Source organism: Camponotus vicinus, unplaced genomic scaffold (genome assembly GCF_025532165.1).
Source record: "Camponotus vicinus isolate PSW18456_S1 unplaced genomic scaffold, iyCamVici1.0 SCAF_4, whole genome shotgun sequence".
In the NCBI taxonomy this organism is placed as follows: Eukaryota; Metazoa; Arthropoda; class Insecta; order Hymenoptera; family Formicidae; genus Camponotus; species Camponotus vicinus.
In genome coordinates, this window is record NW_028141976.1 from 16,236,764 (window position 1) to 16,261,239 (window position 24,476).

Here is a 24,476-nt window from a genome sequence, read left to right on the forward strand (position 1 = left end):
ATATTAGAAATAGCTATGAAAACATGTTCCACTTATCCGACGAGATATACAGAACTTTACCTGTGTCTGTCTGTAACAACTTTTTCAACAAGCAAAGCTTTCCTCTTTTCAAGCATTTTCAAAGAGAAGACAATAGATTTAATAAAAAATTTAATTTCTTATTGTCAAAACGACGTAACTTAAGTGTTATCAAGCCCGTTCAATATTGTGGTCTCCAGTATCCATTACCTGACAATAACAACGACTTACTACAACACCGTTTTAAATTTTCCTCTGAACACGCTTCCCTTGCTAATATGCCAAGTAATAAGGTCATTAAAGTTCGGATTGATCCAACGGCCTACTCGGATTCGATTTCGAATTTAAAAGAAATTAAAGAGAATTGGTTCGTTAACCTATCTAAAGTAGAGATACCGCACGAAATACAGTGTTTTTTACAATTAGGAGAGACTTGAATTTGCAGACAGACACAGATAACCTACCGGCCTTATATCAGGACATAATAAATAAGCTTCCAAAAATTTAAAGTCATGCAATTGTATATAAACAATATGTCTCGAGAGTTCCACACATTAACCGTCTGACTTCAGAAAGACACTGTTGCTTTCATCCGTTTTAATATTTTTACCGAATGTTCTCTCTCTGTAAGTGTGATAAGATCAACGTCAAAGTGTTTTAGTTAAGTGCATACATAATCTCTTTTGTACACTTGTATCGTGCCACTTTTTAGGATATGATTGGGATCATTATCAGGTCGGAAATTGGTAATAAGTATTCCGCAGAAGACTTTGGCTCAACCACCATGGAGCCTTTTACGGTGAACGCGAGACCACCAACGATGCGTCTCGGGTCTACTTGTACAGGATCCACCGACGATTGGTTGCGTAGCATTGAATTATCTGTCCGATTTTAAGATATTACGTATTTAAATTTGTACCGTTTGTTAATGCGCTGAAGAAGGCTCAAACGAGAGCCAGAAACGTTCGCCTTTTCATGTACTTATTTCTATTACCGTGTTTTTGGGTTTTTTGTACAACTTAAATGAATTATATTTTCTGATTATTTACTTTAAGTTAAATTTAATTCTCTTGCTCTCTATTGCCTATTGTATTTTTTCTAATTATTGTTAATTTAAAGAGAGCTTTTCTCAACGCTTATTAATATTGTATACTTGCGATAATACAGAGAGAAAGAGAGATAAAAGGGATAAAGAGATAGATAGAGAGATAAAGGGATAGAGAGGGAGAGAGAGAGAGGGATAGAAATATAAAGGGATAAAGAGAGAGAGCGAGAGAGGGAGGAATAGAGAGAGACCCAAAATCTTCTTCATAGGAATACCGCCATTTTTGTTTATACGTGCGTCCCCCGCCCCGCAGCCCCCGCGCCTCCGAAATTCCCTCCTTCCTGCGTGACGTCATCCCTGACAGGACCTGAGTTAGAACCCGTGTAACGTCATCCCCCCTCCATCCTGCGTGACGTCATTCCCCCGCGCCGCTGAGATCCCCTCGCCCCTTACCCCCCCTGAGATCCCTGGGTTAGAACTCTCCTAGTGCTAACTACTCACACTCTTGTAGCTTATCTCGAGAGCTTTCCAAAACACTATAATTAAGTATCTTTTCGTTAAGTACTTTTTGAGTTATGAGGCTTGAAATACTTTCTTAATTTTACATAAACCGTAAAATATCTTGTAAAATATTCATTTTTCGATTATCTTACCTTAATACTTTTACGTACAAAATAATGAGAGGAATCAATTGGTGTAAAGAAAACACATAGTTGTTTTTAAGAAAAAATATGGAATTGTTAATTGCAAATTACATATTTTTTCTTCAAAACAACTATGCGTTTTCTTTACACCAGTTGATTCCTCTCATTATTTTGTACGTAAAAGTATTAAGGTAAGATAATCGAAAAATAAATATTTTACAAGATATTTTACGGTTTATGTAAAATTAAGAAATTATTTCAAGTCTCATAAGGGCCTCCGCACAAGGTGTTCCGTATCGCATTACGTTACGTTAAGTATAGATCGTAAATTTAACTCCGTACGTAAAATTAAACTTCAGTTAACGCACAGAAGAAATCGTAACATGTAAAGACATGTCTTTACGTTACGATTTCTTCTGTGCGTTAACTGAAGTTTAATTTTACGTACGGAGTTAAATTTACGATCTATACTTAACGTAACGTAATGCGATACGGAACACCTTGTGCGGAGACCCTAACTCAAAAAGTACTTAACGAAAAGGTACTTAATTATAGTGTTTTGGAAAGCTCTCGAGATAAGCTACAAGAGTGTGCAAAAATATATAGGGTGTTCCATTTAAAAAAATTGAAGTGACCTTCATGTGACCTTCAAATAACTCTTCAAGGTTAAACCAATGATACCATCTTATGGCCCCCTCGAAACCATAAAACTTTTGTCTGAAACATTTTTCTCTAAAATGCTTTGTTTCCGAAATAATTGCGTGCGTTAATTAAAATGGCTCACCCTGTATAAAATAAATCATGTTTTTGCTATTATTTTATGACTACAAACTATGCTGTATTTTTGCTGTGTTTTTGCTGTTACTTTTGAAATGGCAGTGCATGCTCCATTTCTGCCGGGTTTCTGCCGTTACGCCGTGTTTACAGATTAGCTCGATTTCTGACGATATTCTATCAATATAGCATGATTTCATGTTATGCTCAGTTTTAGTTTAATTTCTGTCGACATATTGTGCTAACACATAATGCTTAAAATCTACTATTCTTACCCAATAAGCAATTTGCGCGCAAATTGCCAGCAAATTGACGACAAATTTGATCAAAACTTGGCAACAAATTGGCATCAACTATGTCCGCAATACGCTCGTGTTTTGCTGGCAAACCTTGCTGACAAAACCTGAATGCAAATTGGTAGCAAAACCCGAGCAAAGCTTGTTGACAAGAGTTGACGACAAATTGGCGGCAAATTGTGAGCAAATCTTGCTGACATAACCTGACAGCAAATTGATGGCAAATCCCGAGCAAAGCTTGCTAATGCTTGACGTCAAATTGTCGGCAAATTATAAATAAACCTTGACATTCCGAAGCCATTTAAATTTAATGGATATTTAATTTTTAGTTTCTAATTTTTTCTTTAATAAATTTCTTTAAAAATAACTTATACGTAGGAAAAACTTTATTTTATTTTATAAATATAATATTGTATAATATACAATATACAAGTTTTTTATATTCAAGTACACAAATATTATTCAATTTTACTGACTAATAAAAGTTTCGCGATTAGATCTAAATATAAAGAATAAAGTATGATACTAACTAAAATATGATACTGAGATATAAAAAAATATATAATAAATATAATACATTTTATAAAAATTTTATAAAAATATACACATTATATTAAACATAATAATATTAAAAAATTCGCAATTAAATTTAATCACAATTAAAAATTAAATTTGTGCACATTTATAAATAATCGATTTATAATTATATATAAATAGAATAATAATAATAACAATAATAGTATGCAAATATTAATAAAATAAATAATTAATAAATAACAGAAAATATAAAATATAAATAATAAAAATTGAAACATATCTTGAACCTAAATGTGCGGTTATTGGAGGAAAAGAAGCGAAGAATCTGAAAAAGAGAGAGAAATTATATATAGAATGTATCATATATTCGCGCTGAATTTACGAATTATGTAGCGTTATTTCTGAAAAATGAGTCGAAAAATCTTAATCATTTTTTTTCTGCGATACTTAACGAAAAAGGAATTATTAAATATCCTATTTTTTTAAGTGCCGTTTTTTAGATAAACATACATCCGTGAACGTCGAGTAGAATGCAACCACGCACATAACTCGAAGCGCAACTCAATATAATGTATATTCGTTTAAAAATCGGCACTGATTGGATGACTTTTAATTAAATACTCTTTCATTCAGCAATGTAGAAAAAAATTAATGATTTTTCGACTCATTTTTCATTCAGAAATAGTGCTATATAATTGCTATATGCTATTGCTATATGCTATATAATTTTGTTAATAAACGATTAAGTTCATAAACGATTAAATTTGATTATATAGAGACCTGCAAGAATGACACTGAAAAATTCCGATGGATTTCTTCCTTCTTCCTCCCTCCCTCCTTCGTTGAGAATATACTTTTTTTTTTGTCCCGAGAGGGGGAAAATGCATTTACGCACCCTCGACCGCCTGACGGCCAGGGAGTGTGGGACTCGTCTTATTTAAACTGTGTTCCGATATTCACTGCCAATACTAAAAATCTGTAGTTTACACTATAGATTTTCAGTACTGGCAGTGAATATCAGAACGCAGCCTTAATAGACACTACCCACTAAAAACCCCCTCTCTTTACGGCGGATCTTCGGTCGCTTCTCCAGTCCTCTGGAAAGTATTACTTCTTCTTCTTCTCTTCCCTCTTTTCTCTCGTTGCGGACATGGTTTCCTAGGGATTTAAATATTTTTATACATTAATTAGAGTATTTTTATTGAAATGTAATTAGCACACATCTCGATTGGACATCACCACTCATATCAATCAAAAATTTTAGAAAATTTTATAACAGCGATTGACCAATCTGGTGAAGCAAGATGTGTCCAGTCGGGACATGTACAGAACACATATATACAAATCGGTGTCAATTAAGTAATATATCAACTAACCTGAAATAAATTTCTAAATCTTCTCTTTAATCTTCGCTCGATCCTTCTTCCACAGCATCTGTAACTTCTGGTTGCTCGTCGCTCCATAAACGGCGGTTTATTCTCTCGCGATTATTTGGCCGAATGCGTGAATCGCGTAATCGATGCCGCAATCTCTCTTTCGCTGTCCGGAGAGCTTCTCGAAATTGCATTTGAAATTCCGAACGAGTCGGTTTTTCAAAATGCCGATTAGTACATACAGCCTCTGAAAAAAAGAACATAAGATATATTACTATTAATGAAATATGCAATAATTATTACAATAGTGATATTATGTGTAAGGAAATGGAAAAGATCGTACCGTAAATAGCCATAGTAAAGCGAGTATTATACAAAGGTCGTTGTCCCGTCTCGCGGCCCCACCAAGTGAAGGAGGGTGTCAAGGAATCTTTGATAGCTTCCTTGAAACACAAATTGATGGCTTCTTTCAAATTGAAGCCGCCGATATAATTGAAATATTTTATCTAAAATAAGAAAAGTAAAAATTAATGTGTGTGTGTGTGTGTGTGTGTGTATATATGCTTATAATATATATATATATATATATACAGGGTGACCCATTTTAACTTAGGCAGCCAAATAACTCGAAAAATAAGCAAGATAGAGAAAAATGTTTTAGACAAAAGTTGTATGGTTTCGAGGGGGCCATAAGATGGTATCATTGGTTTGACCTTGAAGAGTCATTTGAAGGTCACGTGAAGGTCACTTCAATTTTTTTAAATGGAATACCCTATATATTTTTGTACATTCTTGTAGCTTATTTCGAGAGCTTTCCAAAACACTATAATTAAGTACCTTTCCGTTAAGTACTTTTTGAGTTATGATGCTTGAAATAATTTCTTAATTTTACATAAACCGTAAAATATCTTGTAAAATATTCATTTTTCGATTATCTTACCTTAATACTTTTATGTACAAAATAATGAGAGGAATCAATTGGTGTAAAGAAAACACATAGTTGTTTTTAAGAAAAAATATGGAATTGTTAATTGCAAATTACATATTTTTTCTTCGAAACAACTATGTGTTTTCTTTACACCAATTGATTCCTCTCATTATTTTGTACATAAAACTATTAAGGTAAGGTAATCGAAAAATGAATATTTTACAAGATATTTTACGGTTTATGTAAAATTAAGAAATTATTTCAAGCCTCATAACTCAAAAAGTACTTAACGAAAATGTACTTAATTATAGTGTTTTGGAAAGCTCTCGAGATGAGCTACAAGAATGTACAAAAATATATAGGATGTTCCATTTAAAAAAATTGAAGTGACCTTCACGTGACCTTCAAATGACTCTTCAAGGTCAAACCAATGATACCATCTTATGGCCCCCTCGAAACCATAAAACTTTTGTCTAAAACATTTTTCTCTATCTTGCTTATTTTTCGAGTTATTTGGCTGCCTAAGTTAAAATGGGTCACCCTGTATATATATATATATATATATATATATATATATATATATATATATATATTATAAGCAGTATATACACTGTGACGTTGCCGTCCCGACGCGCGTCCATCCGCCCCGGAAATCTTCACGGGGCGCGAGCCGAGCGGCCGCGCCAGAAAAAGATTGCGAGAGCCGTATCGAAATCTCCGGAGAGACGAGCCATTATCCTTTTTCGCGCTAGTATTAATTATTTTTTTGTATCATTTTTGTACGTCGGGCAACCCGCCGGAGGGAAACCAGAAGAGGCCCAAGAGGAATCATTACGACAGCCGATACGACAACGCCGGAGGAACAGAGTCGCGGGTGGATTTCGCCCCCTTCAAGTAAAGGAAGGAAATCATCTGTCTTGTGGGCCGAAATAACCGGGCCGGATCGGCGCCACCCTCAGAGGAGGGAGGACGGAAAATCTACCTCCGGACGATCGTAGATAACAGGATCGCCGAAAGTCAGCATTTTTAAAGTATCGGGGCCGTTACGACCCCCGATACGGCGTTGTCGCGGGGCGCAGTAATACCTCGCGTGTCGCGGCGCTATTGGTCGCTAATTCGCGCACCCCTGCGCGCAGAATTGACGCCGCTATCGACCCTGGATCGCGAGATCCAGGGACTCATTCTGGTGCGGACGCTCTCAACAGATAGTCGTGTTCGAGAGATTTTGTCGTTGTCGTTATCGTTAGCGTGTCGTTGTCGCCGAGGAGATCAAGTTGAGAGGACGAGCCGAGGATCATCCCCTGGTCACGGGAGAAAGTATCGGTGAGGTTGCCCATCGCTAATTGTAAGCCACGTACGCGATTCTGTCCGCGGACCGGCCGCTCTGTCGCCGTCGCCATTTTCGTGTCTCGTTGTCGCTCGGGCATTGTACCGAGCTCGCGATTTTCGTGTATTTCGGGCGACCGGAGACAAGCGACCGAGGCATCAAGGACGATCGTAACGTAGGCCGTAGCTGATAAGGAACCGTTCGTCTCTCTCCGGGATTCGGGGTGTCGTAAAACGCGTAGTGACCGGCTCTCGTATATCGACCACGTGCGCGGTAAATCGCGGGGAATGCGTTCGCTATCCGTGCTGTCGAAAAGAGTTGTCGAAACCGCGTAAGACATCCCCGCAACCGATCTCCGGGTAATTTTCGTCTGCAATTAGCGTATATGTGAGTGTGTGACCGTATGAGTGTGACGACGTGGCAAAAGTCGTACTGTCCTTGTCGCTCTTGATACGAGTATATTGCGTGGTATTTGCGTGGTAATTGTCGTACGTTCGAGTGTGTCGCGGTGCATAATAGATTGAGAAAGGGTCGAAATTCGAGGATTTCGCGTAGATAGAAAGCGTTATGCCGAAAAGAAGCGAAGCGACGTCCGACGGCTATCGAATTCCGAGCGAATCGAACGCGCTCGTCGCGGGCGACAATTTCTCGTCTTCGCAGATTTCTGGATTGTTCTCGCTCAAATGTTAAGCCTCTTTTCGAACTTATTGCTGTCGACTAAGTGAGCGAGCGAAAGAATAAAGCATAAAGATCGGTAAAATTGAGTCGTTAATGAGATTGTCGAAATTTCCGTTACGATCTCGAAACGCCGTTCGGTTTCGCAAAGTCCGGCCATAAAAACGGGCCTAGAGGACGATAAATATCTTTCTTATGATCTCGATTTCGTATTGCTATTGTTATCACCGCTGTCGATCTGTTGTACGTTATTTCAAATTTTCGCATTTATGTTAAACTCAGTTATATTTCGTTAATTCAGTCTCGCTAATTTATGTCATTATTACTATTTCTTTCTAGAACTTGTTATTTCTTTCCCTTTATATTCTTTTTTATTATATTTCTTTTATTTAAATAAATTTGTTACATTCTCTTTTATATTAAATTCGCGTAATTTATTTGAGTGTTCGTTTCTCGTGTGTGTTAAATTCCGTTGTGTTCGTCAATTTTCGTAATCACCGACAGCTTCGCATAAAATAATTCTAGATCCTTTTCAACGGACCCTGCCCCTCTACCGTTAGGTGAGCTGGTCGGCCCGTGGCGAAACAGGCTAACGTTCTTCGCGTTATTCTGACGATTTTGCGAACTGATACGTGGAAGACCGTATCTGGCGCCCATCTTCGAGATTTCGAGACGGCCTTCGCTTCGCCGCGGCGCGCGCGAGAACGCCCTCCATCTTAGTTCCTCCGAGCGCGAGTATCTCTATCCACCTTGTGTCTTTTTTTTGACGGCGTTTTCGCTCCCCATTAACATCCTCCTCTCCAACACCCGAGGAGGATCGAAAAATTAAAAATAAAAAGACGTCGCAACACTTACAACATTAGAATATTCTTCCTCATTAATTCTTTCAAACCTATCTAATTCTGTTAGTGATGATATCGGGGAGAAAGCTGGTTTATCTGGAAGATGATGGCGATCCTGCACACTTTTAAAAATTTTCTCCAACAAGTTGTTCATTCTTCTACAAAAGATAAATTAGTATTACAGAAATGTCATAACAGAATTCCACAAGTACTAATAAATACATATGTGATGCTTACTTTAGCTCTGACTCCACACGAACTGTACAGTTGCACGTCCTTCTGTAAATAACATGTACAAAGGTAAGTATTACTGTAACATTTACTATTACGTAACATTAGAATTCTTATTAAATATTATAATATATATTTTTTATTTTATACAAATATATATGAATTTACCTATTATCTATTGTGTCCGCTACGGGAGTCAAAATATGCTGAGTTGGTCCTCGAAGTTGTCCATGCATTGCATCCTGGGAAGACATCGGTCTATTGTGTTCCTGAAACTCAAATGAATTTGTGTGACATGTGAGATTTCTACGTGCTGGACTGAATGGTTGTACGCTTGTGTGTGAATGTGGTTGAATGCTTGTGTGTAAATGTGATTGAATGTTTGTGTGTAAATGTGGTTGAATGCTTGTGTGTAAATGTGGTTGAATGTCTGTGTATGTTTGACTGTTTGTTCTGTGCATATACTGTGTTTGAATATTTGTATACGATGGAATATTGACTTCATTGTATGTTGGAATATTTTTTTGTGGTTGAAGGGTAGTGTATGTTTGATTGTCGTGTGCTTCGATGTTTGTGTATGAATGAATATTTGTGTGTGGTGCAACATTTGTGCGTGATTGATTTGTTTGTTTTGGAATGTATGTATGTGTATAAGATGTTTGGTCTTGTGTAAGTGTATTATGAGATTGAGATTGAGAAAAAAAATAATTTGTCTCATCGTTCATGCTGGTCTGCACAATCGTCTTCAAGTCATCGATGTCCTTGTCAATCTCTTCGGTAGTTGCTGTTGATGCGATGCTAATTCTTCTCCGTTTCGGACTTTCGTCCGAAGAAGTCGTTTGGTAGCGCAACGGTTTTGAAGCAGTGCGCTTCGGCCGCGTATTATTCATTTGCAAGTCCCTGTAAGTCAAAGATAGTATAAGTTTTATATATTTAACAAATGTATATTATCTATACAGGGCGATCCTGAAAAACGTTATGTCTTTAAAATGACGTATTCCTGACACCATTCTAAGACAATTTTTCCTTTACCTTCCTTTCCTTACTTTAAAATTTGATTTGAAGCGTAGTTTTTGAATTATGAGCAAAAATAGTTAGTAAATCACGCGTCGGGTACAGAAGGCAGGCAGGAGCGGCGCGGCGTGCCGCGAGCGCGGGCGCAGCTGACCGCCCGACGGGTGATTATCACCGCATGAGTCGCTAACTATTTTATCTTATAACATAAAATTATGCTTTAAATAAAATTTTGGTAAAGAAGAAAATGTCTTAGAATTACGTCAGAAATACGTGTTCCTTAAAATAACGTTATTTTAATAATGGAAAGTTGTTCCGGATCGCCGGCCGTCCGACGTTGCAATAACGTTATTTTAATAATGAAAAGTTGTTCCGGATCGCCGGCCGTCCGACGTTACAATCAGCTGATTGCTACACGCGAAGTGTGTATGGCGGAGTGTGTGCGTAAGAGAGAGAGAGAGCGAGAGAGAGAGAGAGAAAGAGAGAGCGAGGGAGGGTAGGAGGGACAGACATTCATACACACGCACGCACTTTTTTTCTCGCTCTCTTTCTCTCTTTTACGCAACACTCATACACTCTCTCATTCAGTCTCTCACTCACACTCTCTCGGTCACTCACTCACTCACTCACCTGCTTACTCACTTGCTCACTCACCTTGTAGCAGCGTAGCGAATCTTCATGCTATGTATTGTTGTTATCTGCTGCACGGTTATGATTGCTAGAGATGCGCGACACATCGAAATTTTTTCGATTATTAGTCTCACACTCGATTGACACAATACAGATTACACGATAACGAGTTTACTGTTTATTCACTCACTATTGATTTATCGATATCAAAAATTACTTTCAAAGAAACGCGAATGCAAACAGCACATGACTCGACGCGAAGCGACGGACCGCGGAGACTGCGCGACCACAAGAATTATGTTGCCAGAAACGCGACACGCGACATCTAACAAACGACTTGCGCGTGGCGCGTGATTGACGCGAGATAAGACGAATGTAATTAAAATTACATTATTCTTGCGATTGACTTAAATCTTCGCATCGTGAATGCAATAATTTCGAAAACGTAATAACCTAACGTACAACACATGCTTTTTAAAATAATAATTATTTATTATAATTAGAAATAGTTATTATTTATAATAAATAATTAATTTTTTAAGTATGTTATTATACGTTTCATGTTTTCTACCGCATTCGCAATGCGAAGGTTTTAGGCGATCGTTCGTCTTATCTCGCGTCAATCACGCGCCACGCGCAAGTCGTTTGTTAGATGTCGCGTGTCGCGTTTCTGGCAACATAACTCTTGTGGTCGCGCAGTCTCCGCGGTCCGTCGCTTCGCGTCGAGTCATGTGCTGTTTGCATTCGCGTTTCTTTGAAAGTAATTTTTGGTATCGATAAATCAATAGTGAGTGAATAAACAGTAAACTCGTTATCGTGAAATCTGTATTGTGTCAATCGAGTGTGAGACTAATAATCGAAAAAATTTCGATGTGTCGCGCATCTCTAGCAATCATAACCGTGCAGCAGATAACAACAATACATAGCATGAAGATTCGCTACGCTGCTACAAGGTGAGTGAGCAAGTGAGTAAGCAGGTGAGTGAGTGAGTGAGTGACCGAGAGAGTGTGAGTGAGAGACTGAATGAGAGAGTGTATGAGTGTTGCGTAAAAGAGAGAAAGAGAGCGAGAAAAAAAGTGCGTGCGTGTGTATGAATGTCTGTCCCTCCTACCCTCCCTCGCTCTCTCTTTCTCTCTCTTTCTCTCTCTCTCTCTCTCTCTCTCGCTCTCTCTCTCTCTCTCTTACGCACACACTCCGCCATACACACTTCGCGTGTAGCAATCAGCTGATTGCAACGTCGGACGGCCGGCGATCCGGAACAACTTTTCATTATTAAAATAACGTTATTTTAAGGAACACGTATTTCTGACGTAATTCTAAGACATTTTCTTCTTTACCAAAATTTTATTTAAAGCATAATTTTATGTTATAAGATAAAATAGTTAGCGACTCATGCGGTGATAATCACCCGTCGGGCGGTCAGCTGCGCCCGCGCTCGCGGCACGCCGCGCCGCTCCTGCCTACCTTCTGTACCCGACGCGTGATTTACTAACTATTTTTGCTCATAATTCAAAAACTACGCTTCAAATCAAATTTTGGTAAAGGAAAAATTGTCTTAGAATGGTGTCAGGAATACGTCATTTTAAAGACATAACGTTTTTCAGGATCGCCCTGTATATGAAAAAAAGATTGCCAATGAATTTATCTATAAGATGTATCTATCAGATAATTAAAATATTTTTAACGACTAATTTTCTAATATTTTAAAAGAGCAATATGAAAAGCAATATTACAGTATTCATTATTTTATTTCTCTCAAAAAATAACTTATAAATGCATTTTATTTTATAATATATATCACAATATTGGCAATTTTATTATATTATAATTTAATAGAATAGAAATATTCCATGCAATAATTCTTACCATGCCATGTAGAAATATTTAACATACAATAATTCCATCGTTCACTTTTTTTTGAAAATCAACATGTTTATATATTTTTGTTTAAAATGAATCTATAATCTATCTACAAAATGTTTGTTAATGTCAAGTGCAATTCAATAAAAAATGGATTATCAAAAGAAGTTATAAGAGAGAGATTTAAAGAGAAATTCGAATATTAATATGTACATATGTGTAGGATATTTTGGTGTAAGGATGTAAAATGGAATAGAATACTTTTTAAGGCAAATGACTGTTATTTATTCGTTGGAATAATACGAACAAAGAGATACGCTCGTCTAACGTACGTCTTCGCTCTCTCGCAACGACACAGAGACTACTCGTATCGCGGACCGAAAAATGCTCGGGCGACCTATCTGTTTATACCTAACTCAAGTGCTCGGGTAGTCTATCTGTTTATTTCTAGGAAAATACTCAAGCACTTGGGCAGCCCTACGGATTCACTCTCCTTCACTCGGCCGTCCTGCTCATACATTCGTCCCGAATGTCTCCGTCATCACTGTCTTCACTTTCCGATGAATTAGTGTTGACCCATAGCTTTATATTGTCGGCTGATGTTGACGTTCGTTGGGGACCTTCTCCATCGCCGACTCTCTGTACCACAAATCGTTGATTACGCAGAACTCGAATGATCTCGTAAGGGCCAAGATATTTGTGAGCGACTTTTAATCTCGGACCTTGTTGAGTGCGTTTGATGGCGACCAAATATCCTTCACGATAACTTGAAGCCTGTCGCCTTTTCTTGTTATAAGTGTGTTTATTCTCACGCTGGATTTTTGCTATATTCTCGCTCGCTTGGGCTCGCAGTTCGTCACGCTTGTCTTGGAATGACTCAACCCATTCCTTTTCGAGCCACTCTTTGATATCTGGAAAATCTTTAAGCCGTGGACGTATTCCCAAAAGAAGTTTGAACGGCGACATGCCGATGCTTCGATGTATAGTTGCGTTTAGACATTGCTGAGCAGCATCCAAATATTTATACCATTCATCAGATTTTGGTGCAGCTAATTTTGTCAATAATGGTATGAGCGTCCGGTTGAGGCGCTCAACTTGTCCGTTAGCTCTGGGAACTCCCGTCGTTATTAAAGAATGCTCTATATTTTCGTCATGACAATACTCTCTAAATTCATTCGACGTGAATGCTGTACCTCTGTCGGAAATAATCCGTCGTGGATTGCAGAAAATTGCAGCTTGCTTTTTAAGGCGTACAATAACTTCAGCTGTGCCTGTAGATCTGGTAGCATACAGCCATGTGAATTTTGAAAAAGCGTCAATCACAGCAAATATATATTGATATGACTTCTTAGTAGAGGGTAGAGGTCCTAAGTGGTCGATATGCAACGTATCTAAGGGAACAATTCCTTTCTCGATCGGATTTAACAAGCCTTCTTGTTTTCCATGTTTTCTCTCCGCCAGAATGCATGCAACGCTATTTCGTATAACCTTTTCAACTCGTTGTCGCAAATTCGGGATCCAGTAATCAGTACGCACAAGAGCTTCAGTCTTTCCAGCTGAAAAATGTCCGCGCTCGTGAGCTCGTCGTATGAGCCGTGTCTGCATTCTCTTCGGTACTACAAGTTGGACATCACCGCCGGATTCTCTATAAACTAGATCACCTCATATTATGTAATCTTTCGTTTTGTTCTGCATTATTAGATCTCGGAGCTTTCTCACGCTGTCGTCCTCCTCTTGAGCCTTTCGCAAACGAGCCGTCAAACCAGCTTCCGACTCATCGATCACAAAGCAGACCGGAAGTAGATTCCGACTGAGTGCGTCGACGTGTATCATTCTTTTTCCTGGCCGATGCTCTATACAATAATTAAACTCCTCCAAAAGTAACGCCCATCGAGCAACACGCACGCAAAGATCTTTCTTATTCATAGTGAGAACGAACGCGCGACAATCACTAACAATTGTAAAAGCGATACCTAATAAGTAAACGCGAAACTTCTTCAACGCCTTTATTATCGCTAAAACTTCCAGTTCGTAACTAGCATATTTCGACTCCGCAGGAGTAGTTTTACCGCTAGAGTAATAAACGGGGTGAAAGTTCTGATCTTCACTACTTCGTTGCAGTAAAATCGCACCGTACCCTAGCGCAGAAGCATCCGTGTGCAACTCCGTCTCCGCTCCACTTCGATACAAATATAACACCGGTTTTTCACTCATTATATTTTTAAGCCGCACGAACGCATTTTTCTCAGCCTCTCCAAAATAAAATTTAGTGTTTGCTCGCAGCAGATTCGTCAAGGGTCGCGCAATAGTAGAATACCCAGGGATAAATTTACGAAAGTACCCACTTAACCCAAGAAAACTCTGTACCTGCTTGGCATTCGTAAGATTCGGAAATCGCCGAACCGCTTCTGTTTTACGATCTGAAGGACGGACGCAACCGTTGCTAATTACGTGGCTCAAAAACTCGACTGTAGTTTGCATGAAGCAACATTTTTTAATTAATTATAAGACCCGCTTCACTAGCTGTCGCTAAAACTTTTTTAAGATTCTTTATGCCGCTCTCAATGTCGTCAGACGGAACAATTAAGTCATCCATATAAGCTAAAACTATTTTTTCTCGTATAAGATCTCTAAATATCGTGTTAACGAATCGCTGAAATACTGCCGGCGAATTGCAAAGACCGAAAGGAACTCGCAAGAATTCGTAATGACCGTCCGGTACAATAAACGCAGTATATTTTTGACTCGACTTGTCCATCCGCACATGGAAAAATCCATTTTTGAGGTCGAGTGTACTAAAGACACGAGCGTCCTGCAATAAATCTAACTGGTCCTCGATCAACGGCAACGGATATCTATCTTTAACAATTTTCTTATTCACCATCCGATAGTCAACGCATAATCTATAAGAGTCATCTTTTTTTCGAACAAGAACCACTGGACTAGCATAGTCAGAGGTAGATGGCTGAACAATTCCATCCGTAATCCATTGATCAATCTGCATATTAACTATCTCTTTTTCAGATGCGGATAAACGTCTCGCGGATTGATATACGGGTTCTTCATCTTTAAGTACAAGTTTCATCGTTATGTCCGGCTCACGCGTCTTATTCGGCCTGTAATTACTTACGAGATTTTCTATCGCTAAACGTTGATCGGAATTTTTAACGTGCGAAACGTCTATGAGATCCGCTCGATGCACCTCGTTGTTAGCTACGTCAATCTTTAATACCTCGGGTACGCTATCTTCGCATCCCGCGTCTGCATACGTCGCTTCCGATAACGGACTAATAGTTACTTCTTCGACGCCTTTAAGATTAACATTAGTCATGTTTAAAAAGCTCGTTCCTATCAATAGCTTATACCGGAGCAGATTATTTGAAACTACATGTACGCAAATCGGATATGAATGCCCGTCTACAATGATTTCTGTTTGAAACCCTCCTAACGTCACATTATTGCTCGAACCCACGCCGTCGAAATATATTTCGCCTAAACTTAATCGAGGAGATCCAAGCTTAACATGTTCATCCGCGCGAATTAAGGTAACATCGCTTGCTGAATCTATCACCGCCTCAATCTTGCAACCGTTAAGCAGAACATTTTTAAAATATTTACAAGGCGAAACCCCCGTCACCGCGCAACTTTCTTTATTCGCGTTCGTCTTCTCGGAGCATTTCGACGCGATATGCCCACGCTCGCCACATTTAAAGCATTTAGCGCCTCGCTCTTTTGTCGGACAGTTTGCACTTACATGATCGCGCTCGCCGCAATTAAAACAACGTACAACTTTAGTCGAATGCTTTTTGTTTCCTCCACCGTTAACAGTCTCTTTTCGCTCGCCTTTATTTTGATTACCATTTCGTTTGTTCGATGTCGATGATCCTGATGTGCCTGCTAGGTCTCGAAGAGTTACCTTCTCAAATGCTTCTAGCAATCCATCCGTTGTCGTAAATCGTTGTATACGCGCCTGGTTTTGAAGTGCCTCGTCTGGAATGCCTTCAATCACGTACTCAAGTATCTCGCTGTCGTCGATCGGTACTCGGTTGCCCATAATGATTTTCTCATGGAAATATTCGTGGAAAGTCTCGTCTTTCTTCCACATACGTTCTTCAAATTTTTTCCGAATTACCACCTTGCTCTGTCGACGATGAAACATAGCTCTCAGCTCGTCCAGAAGACGATCAAATGTCATCGCAATGTATTCCGGTTTGGAATGTAGCCACTCGAGTGCTTTTCCTTTAAGCCGCATGCCCACAAGTATTTTCGCAGTATCGTCTTCCAATTTATATGTCGCTTTGAGTAGCTTGACTTGCTTTTCCCAAATCTCATAATCACTAGATTGACCGCTGAAATTACTGAGCAAATCCGCTATTGCCGTAATATTTGCTCGCGGCTGACCGGCCAAAACATTGTTGTTCGCGGCAGCAATGCTATGCGTCGATTGTTGTCGACTTTCGTCTTCTGCAACTGGCTCGGTATATACTCCTCGTCGCATTGCTTCTATTTCAAGACGTGCCAATGCTAACTCACGCTCTAACAACTCTCTCTCTCTCTTCTATATAAATCGATCTCTCGTTGCTGTGGATTAATCGTTAGCTGCGCATTTGACGTGCCAGCTCCTTGTAAAGAATCCCCGACATCTTCATCATCTTCTCGTCTATCGTCCAACCACGCTCCCGATGAATCAGCTTCCATTATGCGCGAGATTAATTCGGTTTTCGTGCCGAAACTGGACAAACCACGCGCTGACAGCAACTCTTTTAAGGCAGCTACCGTGAGTTTATTCAGATCTCTCATCTCTACACTACTCGAACACTTTCTCGTCCTCTATATCTCTCTCTTCCACACAATACAACGCGATATCCCGCGGACACACTGCGGAACCTTCTTGAAGACGATCGAATGCTCGAATATTCTTGTTCGAAAACTCTCTCGCACACTATTCGAAGATCTCTCGTCCTTTGTCTCTCTCTCTTTCGCACAACTCACAACACTGCTCGCGGAAACTTCTCGAAAATGCCCGATTAAATGTTCAAATATTCTATTGACTCGTTATTATCCCGTTATGCACCGTTATTATCCCGTTATTATCCGTTATCATCCCGGCTGAGCCCCCAAATTGTAGGATATTTTGGTGTAAGGATGTAAAATGGAATAGAATACTTTTTAGGGCAAATGACTGTTATTTATTCGTTGGATTACAGGATTAATACGAACAAAGAGATACGCTCGTCTAACGTACGTCTTCGCGCTCTCGCAACGACACAGAGACTACTCGTATCGCGGACCGAAAAATGCTCGGGCGACCTATCTGTTTATACCTAACTCAAGTGCTCGGGTGGTCTATCTGTTTATTTCTAGGAAAATACTCAAGCACTTGGGCAGTCCTACGGATTCACTCTCCTTCATTTATTTTATATTTTATATCATATTTATAATTTTTGAAAAAATTTTTTGTTATTTCGCAAAACTCATGTAATATATCGACGCGTTTGTTTATGATTTGAAAAATATTACTGCTCATCTATTTGTAAAGAGAATAATTTTTAAAATCGATCGTCGCATGATATAGATGTTCGCGAATTGTATTTACTAGTTTTATACGTTAAGATATGTCTGGATTTGTCACATTGACTAATGAGTTCATCGTTGCAGAAGAGTCAATCTTAATTAGTGCCATTAAATGGCCACAATTGGCCATTTTCATATTTTTGTATCTCGGATATTTTCATAAATCGCTTATTTTCATTGAAATGCTGTGTCTTTCTCATACACGTTGTTTTCAATAAAGCGAACGCCTATCGAAGCGATGAGTTACCTGTTCGTTGGACCGTTTCATTTGGCTTTGAATATCGACTTTATGGGTGGTCGCGAGCGTTTCACAGGCTTGCGCGGAAACACAAACCCTTGTGGAATTAACGGTATTAATGTTTCAAAACGCACGTTTAGTTCCGACTTTGCATACCGGATTCAGGTATAATTTAGTATGAACAGCAAATCGCCATTTTCCTAAGCGCATTCGTTTGATAATCATGGATTTGGTCTCAAACAATGTGACGTCAAAAAGTGATATTTAGATGTTATATAGTTATATGTTTTATATATCTCACATTTCTAGCAAGACCTATCTGTTTATACCTAACTCAAGTGCTCGGGTAGTCTATCTGTTTATTTCTAGGAAAATACTCAAGCACTTGGGCAGTCCTACGGATTCACTCTCCTTCATATGTGTATATAAGAAGCAATGTAAGGGAAAAATTATAGAGAAAGGCAAAATATAAATATAACAGTAACATTGCAATATTACGGCATTTTGTACGGCCATCCTCGCCATTTTTTAATAAGACGTAAGAGCAACAAAGTTAAGAAAGCAAATGAGAAAAAGATATGGAAGAAAGATTAAAGAAAAAGAGAACACACGCAAGCTGGCAACCCCTGCAAAAATAAAAAAGTTAACAGCATAGACACATCTTACATCTTCTCGCTGTGTATAATAACAGCGACAATATATTGTGACGTTTCCGTCGAATTATTTTCTCCATCACTGTCGCTATCGTCTGTCGATGTGCTGTTGTAAAAAGGCATCCTGTAACATTTTGCATGAACTTGATCTGGATGAATATAAAAAATTTCACTATTTAACATAGCACACTTATATATCTGTAAAGCAGAAGATACCATGCCAATATCGTAAAAATCGTGAATCTTTAAAAATCTTTTCACACCCAAACGAAAGGAGTTATTATTCACAACAATGTTGAAGACGATGCAAATCGATCCATCACGTAAGATACAACAATTGTCACGCACATCTATACCTAATGATATGTTATTAAATTGTATTTTACGGTATTGGAGACAATTACTATCATTATTATGCGGCACAGATACACGAATAGATGAATCCACATCGCGATTATTGTTTGTTCCATGAACTTCTATCTCTGCCATTCTGTTAAAAAACTGTTGGAGAGGTACGCCTGGTTTCCTACAATATTTCCTGAAAATTGCCATATTATTTTCATAAGGAAATGCGGAAAATGAATCTAAACAACCAAAACGTCTAACATCGTTGATAAGATGAAGAAGACCGTGGACATTATAAGTATTGAATGTTGGACCATAAAGATTTTCACACCTATAAACAAATTTTTGTAGCGCAAGTTCTGCAAAGCTTAAGTGTTGTCTTGGCGATGAACTGGAGATCAAGACTCTTATTGCAGCATGTAAAAATAAAAAATGTTTGTACAATCGTTCGTCTAGTACATCGTACATTACAACTAAGCCTGTATAAAGTAGGAATTGACGGAATTCTGTTGCTTTATATTTGGAACATGTATCAAGAGATCTGGGACGTCTTGCAAAATCTGACGGACAATATTTTTTAAGATTGTTCAGTCTTGTAGATGTAATATGGATAGATCTTCCTGACAACTTTGATAAACGTGAATATTTTCCATTGATCCATGCCGACAAGAGTTTTTTCATTATACCCAAGCATACAAGATGCATGTACTCAAAAGGAACTTGCGAAACCATACCTATCGGAAGCATTGATAGTGGGCTTTTACCCTCTTTATGATGATCCTCGTCTAAACACCTGATATATTCTTCATCTGTGCGAAGAGAATGACTAATGCCATGGAAAACATAACGACCTTCATGACGTATCCCAGAGACTTTACACTTGGAACAAGGCTGACTAAACACATGACTACGATGATTCAAAATGAAAGCTCGAGCAGGTGCATCAGCTATGAAACATCTTAATTGTATTTGAATTTTATTACCATGAAAATTAATACCTCCATTAGACATGATTTTTCTAACATCCAGAATGAATTTTTCCAAAAAAATATTGGGATCGCATGGCTTGTGCAGACCTCTATAAATTCCAACTACCATTGACTTTGCGTGTTTTATATTTGCAATTCTACATTGGATGGGCCAGATCTGAATGCTACCAGATTTATCTAAACTACATCCGTCTACATTAAAATCTATCTCCAATTGATTTATAGTAGATACGAAAGATTTAGAAATGTGTGAAAGATTTTCAATAATCTTTGTTTCTACATCAAAATGGATATACTCTCCTGGTTCTACATTGTACAGGATGGCACGTGTACGTGGTGTATCAAGAAGTGTTCTAACATCCTTTGGTAAATTATTAAAACAGGAATGTGTTCTAAGAAGAGATAATATACTATTACCTTGTGCATGCTTTAGATTATTATTTATGAAACAAGACGCTAAACGTTCGCGGAAAGATGATTCGGAAAGTACGGAAGTAATTTTAAAGGATGGTGAAATTACATCACTGACATCAGAAACCACAGAAGGAATCTCATTATCTTCTAAATTAATATGACGTGTATAATTGCAAGTATCAATAATATTTAAAGAAGAGCTATTACATTCGGTAAGATTAGGAACATCTTGAATATTACAATTATTATTATTGGACTCTGCATTTTTGCGTTTTAAACGATATTGCAAACGTAAATTTTGTCTAACTTCGTACATAACTCTACTTCGTTGCCTTGCGGACAACTCGTACAGCGATTTTCGCGAAGTATTTGATTTTAATTTTGTACTCATATTTACGTGTTTTCTCGATGATATAACATTACCGCAAACGACGTAGCCACTCTGCTCAGTATATTCTGGAATATCAATTCTAATCTTCTTGAAATATTCTTCGTTCACTATCACTTCACTCTTACTGCACGAAACTGCAACGACTGAACTGAGAATAATGGACTCTCACACCACGTGCACAATAATGGAATAAGATTACGACCAATCACGGACTCGAGCAACATGGCGCAGCCTATCAGAGAATAACATTTTGGCGGTATAATGTTCCGCCATTTTTATATTGGCGGGAAAAAACGAATCGAAAAAAAAAACAGCTATTAAGGGTGCGGTTCAGTAAACGCTACCAAATGCTCTGAGCGCTACGCTCCAAATATCTTCAGGAGTGGTTCACGAATGCTACGAGTACTATAATTGCTACGCAAATGTACCAGGCTACGCTACAGCTAACCCACCTTATGAGGAGAGGCGTTTGTAGCATCTTCGTAGTAAATATAATGACGTATTTTATGACGTCATAAGGTTTACTGTAGCATTTCGTAGCGGTAGGTGAACCAACCGTAGCGCTGCTACAAGTGCTCTGCAGTACTTGTAGCGCTTACTTAACCGCACCAATAGACATATGATAATGATTTTGAACTTGCAAAAATAAGTGAACGATAAAATTACTGCATGTTAAATATTCTTACATGGAACGATAAGAGTTATTGCATAAAATATTCCTATTCTATTAGATTACAATGGCCGCATTTAGCGGACTCAACAGTTGGGCATTATTAGATTTTCCGATGTAATTCGACGCTGATTGGTCGGACCTAAAAGTAGAAACCAATCATATTCGATTGCTACTTAACGGTTGAGTCCGCTGAATGCGGCCAATATAAAATTACAATATAAAACTATTAGAGATTACAATATAAAATTACAATATAAAACTTTAATTATCAACATCGTGATATATATTGTGAAATAAAATAAAATGTATTTATAAGCTATTTTTTGAGAAAAAAAATAATGTATACTATAATGTATAATATTGCTTCTTTTTTAAGACACTAGAAAATTAGTCAAGTAAGAAATATTTTAATTATTTTATAAATAAATTCATTGGTAATCTTTTTTCCATGTATGGCTAGTGAATATAAAATACATTTGTTAAATATTATATGAAACTTATGACTTATTAATATGTTTTTTGATTTACAGAAACTTGCAGATGGACGGAACGTATTATTTCCAAATCGTTGTGCTACAAGACTTCTTCAAAAGAATGCAGTTCGACACACAAAAATCTCACAATACACAGAAGTAATACTTCACTTAATTTTCAGGAACATAATAGAAGAACGGTGTCTTCTCAGGATGGAATCATAGATAAAATATATAGATCCTTCATCGAGGATCAATTCAGTCTTGATACACACAGCAGATACAACAGACAATGGGCACATTTATATATATTTGTGTCAAATAAATAATATATATTGTGTATATTTAATATGAATTCTGATGTTACGTTATAATAAAAGTTAAACTAAAATATTAACCTTTGTACATGTTATTTGCAGAAAAATGAACAAATGTATAGAACATGGGTGGTGTCAGACTTAAAGTGTCACATATGTATCATATTATATTTAAATAAAATTTTTCTACGTATAAATAATCTTATAACGTTTTTGACTTGTTGGGTTCAATCGCTCCGGGGTAGTTAAGTAAACGTTATTGACCAATCACAGTCATTCTTTGAAGAATATATGGTTACATTCTTCAAAAGAATGGCTATGATTGGTCAATAACGTCTAGTAAACGTTTATTACCCCGGAGCGATTGCACCCGACAAGTCGAAAACGCTATTAGTTATTTAAAGAGAAAAAATTGGAAACTAAAAATTAAATATCTGTAAACGTTAAATTTAAATGTCTTCGGAATGTCAAGGTTTGCTTACAATTTGCTGACAATTTGCCGTTTAACTTCCCTGCGCAAATCTTGATCGGTTTTTGCGGGCAATTTGACGTGAAACATATTAGCAAGCTTTGCTCGGGTTTTGCCACCAATTTGTTGTCAGGTTATGTCAGCAAAGTTTGCTTACAATTTGTCGTCAATTTGCCGTTAGATTACACGCGCGCAGATCTTGCTTGGTTTTTGCCGACAATTTGATGTCAAGCATATTAGCAAGCTTTGCTCGCTTTTTGCTGCCAATTTGCTGTCAGGTTTTGCCAACAAGCTTTGCTCGGTTTTTGCTGCCAATTTGCTATCAAAATTTGTAATAACAACTTTTGTACGCAAATTGTGGCCTTTTTGGTGACAAGAATTTGTAGCAAGCCCTTGGCAAAATCTGTTCGAGCAGACTTGGCTGACTGGGTATGTCAAGAATTTCTGTTTAAATTTTGTAAGATATTTTGTAGCATATTATGACGCAGAAACTGCTTGTTTCCTGCTACATTTCTGTCGATATTAATTGAGCCGGCAGATCATGTTTGACTGCTGCCGGAATTCTATATAATATGTAACGCACAATTTGCAATATATGATCTTACGGACTTGGCTATCTGGGAATATAGAATAACAAAAATAAAGAGTTAAAAGATTATTTTCTTGGTCGTTTCATATGTTAAATGCAACACTACCCTATATAAATTAATACTAATGAGAAACAGCAAAATGACAGCATAATGCCAGCATTTTGTGCACACACAAATTTATTTCTAATACCTAAGATATAACTGAATTGTAATATGCAATATTTCATGTCAATAAAATATGCTGTGTATTTCTAAATGACAATACAAAATTAAAATAGCATAAGAACGCAACTACCTCATAAATACATTACAATGCAATAATACTAAATTAACATTCGTCAAATAGCTTGCTTCAATTATTGCTCCTACAAATAATACAATTACAACATAATTTTATATTAGAAACATTTTCTATAATGATTGCAGTTGTGCGTTTATAGCATTGACATCTGAATAGATAGACGGAGCCTTTTGAGAGGGGTAACTGATAAATGCAGTAAGGGGGGAGTGCATGAACTTCGGTTAATTCCGTCAACGTTCGACTATATTCGGCACAATTTGACATTACATGACGATTCCATTGACATCATCGATTCTCAACTAAATTTCCACAGAAATGTTTAAAAAGTGTTTATTTAGAGAAAATCGCTAAATATAAAAATAATATGAAAATATATAATAATATTAAATAATATATAAAATATACATATATATATATATATATATATATATATATATATATAGGGTGGACCATTTTAACCTTTAATGGAGAATAACTCGAAAACCAAGCCCGGGAGAGAAAAATGTTTCAGACAAAAGTTGTTTGGTTTCGAGGGGGCCATAAGACGGTATCATTGGTTTGATCTTGAAGAGTTATTTGAAGGTCACATGAAGGTCACCTCCAATTTCTTAAATGGAACCTACCATTTGTCATTGCATATTCTTGTAGCTTATCTCGAGAGCTTTCCAAAACACTATAATTAAGTACCTTTTCATTAAGTACTTTTTGAGTTATGAGGCTTGAAATAATTTCTTAATTTTACATAAACCGTAAAATATCTTGTAAAATATTCATTTTTCGATTATCTTACCTTAATACTTTTACGTACAAAATAATAAGAGGAATCAACTGGTGTAAAGAAAACACATAGTTGTT

The 24,476-nt window shown here is 37.5% G+C and overlaps 1 protein-coding gene across 2 annotated transcripts; it reads right to left on the reverse strand.

Annotated features, from left to right (window-relative positions):
* Window positions 1–3,219: 3,219 nt before the first annotated feature.
* Window positions 3,220–21,544, reverse strand: LOC145970497 (uncharacterized). 2 transcript variants are annotated; one of them, XM_083097319.1, is made up of 8 exons: window positions 18,673–21,544; window positions 8,859–9,590; window positions 8,697–8,738; window positions 8,473–8,617; window positions 5,031–5,130; window positions 4,691–4,934; window positions 4,095–4,472; window positions 3,220–3,639 (listed from the first exon to the last, which is right to left on the reverse strand). In XM_083097319.1, the coding sequence occupies exons 1-6, from the start codon at window positions 20,796–20,798 to the stop codon at window positions 4,717–4,719; spliced, it is 3,363 nt and encodes a 1,120-aa protein (XP_082953445.1). In that variant the 5' UTR covers window positions 20,799–21,544; the 3' UTR covers window positions 3,220–3,639; window positions 4,095–4,472; window positions 4,691–4,716. The 2 variants fall into 2 exon arrangements, with proteins under 2 accessions (XP_082953445.1, XP_082953444.1); XM_083097318.1 differs by having other exon boundaries at window positions 5,031–5,193; window positions 18,673–20,887.
* Between the last annotated feature and the right edge of the window lie 2,932 nt (window positions 21,545–24,476).

Bases quoted from the DNA above. Each gene is read 5' to 3' on its own strand.
- LOC145970497 (XM_083097318.1), bottom strand. From the start codon at position 20,798: ATGAGTACAAAATTAAAATCAAATACTTCGCGAAAATCGCTGTACGAG. The intron at 8,618-8,696 runs GTAAGCATCACA...TATCTTTTGTAG, and splicing joins CGTGTGGAGTCAGAGCTAAA to AAGAATGAACAACTTGTTGG. The intron at 4,935-5,030 runs GTACGATCTTTT...TCTTTTTTTCAG, and splicing joins CTTTACTATGGCTATTTACG to AGGCTGTATGTACTAATCGG.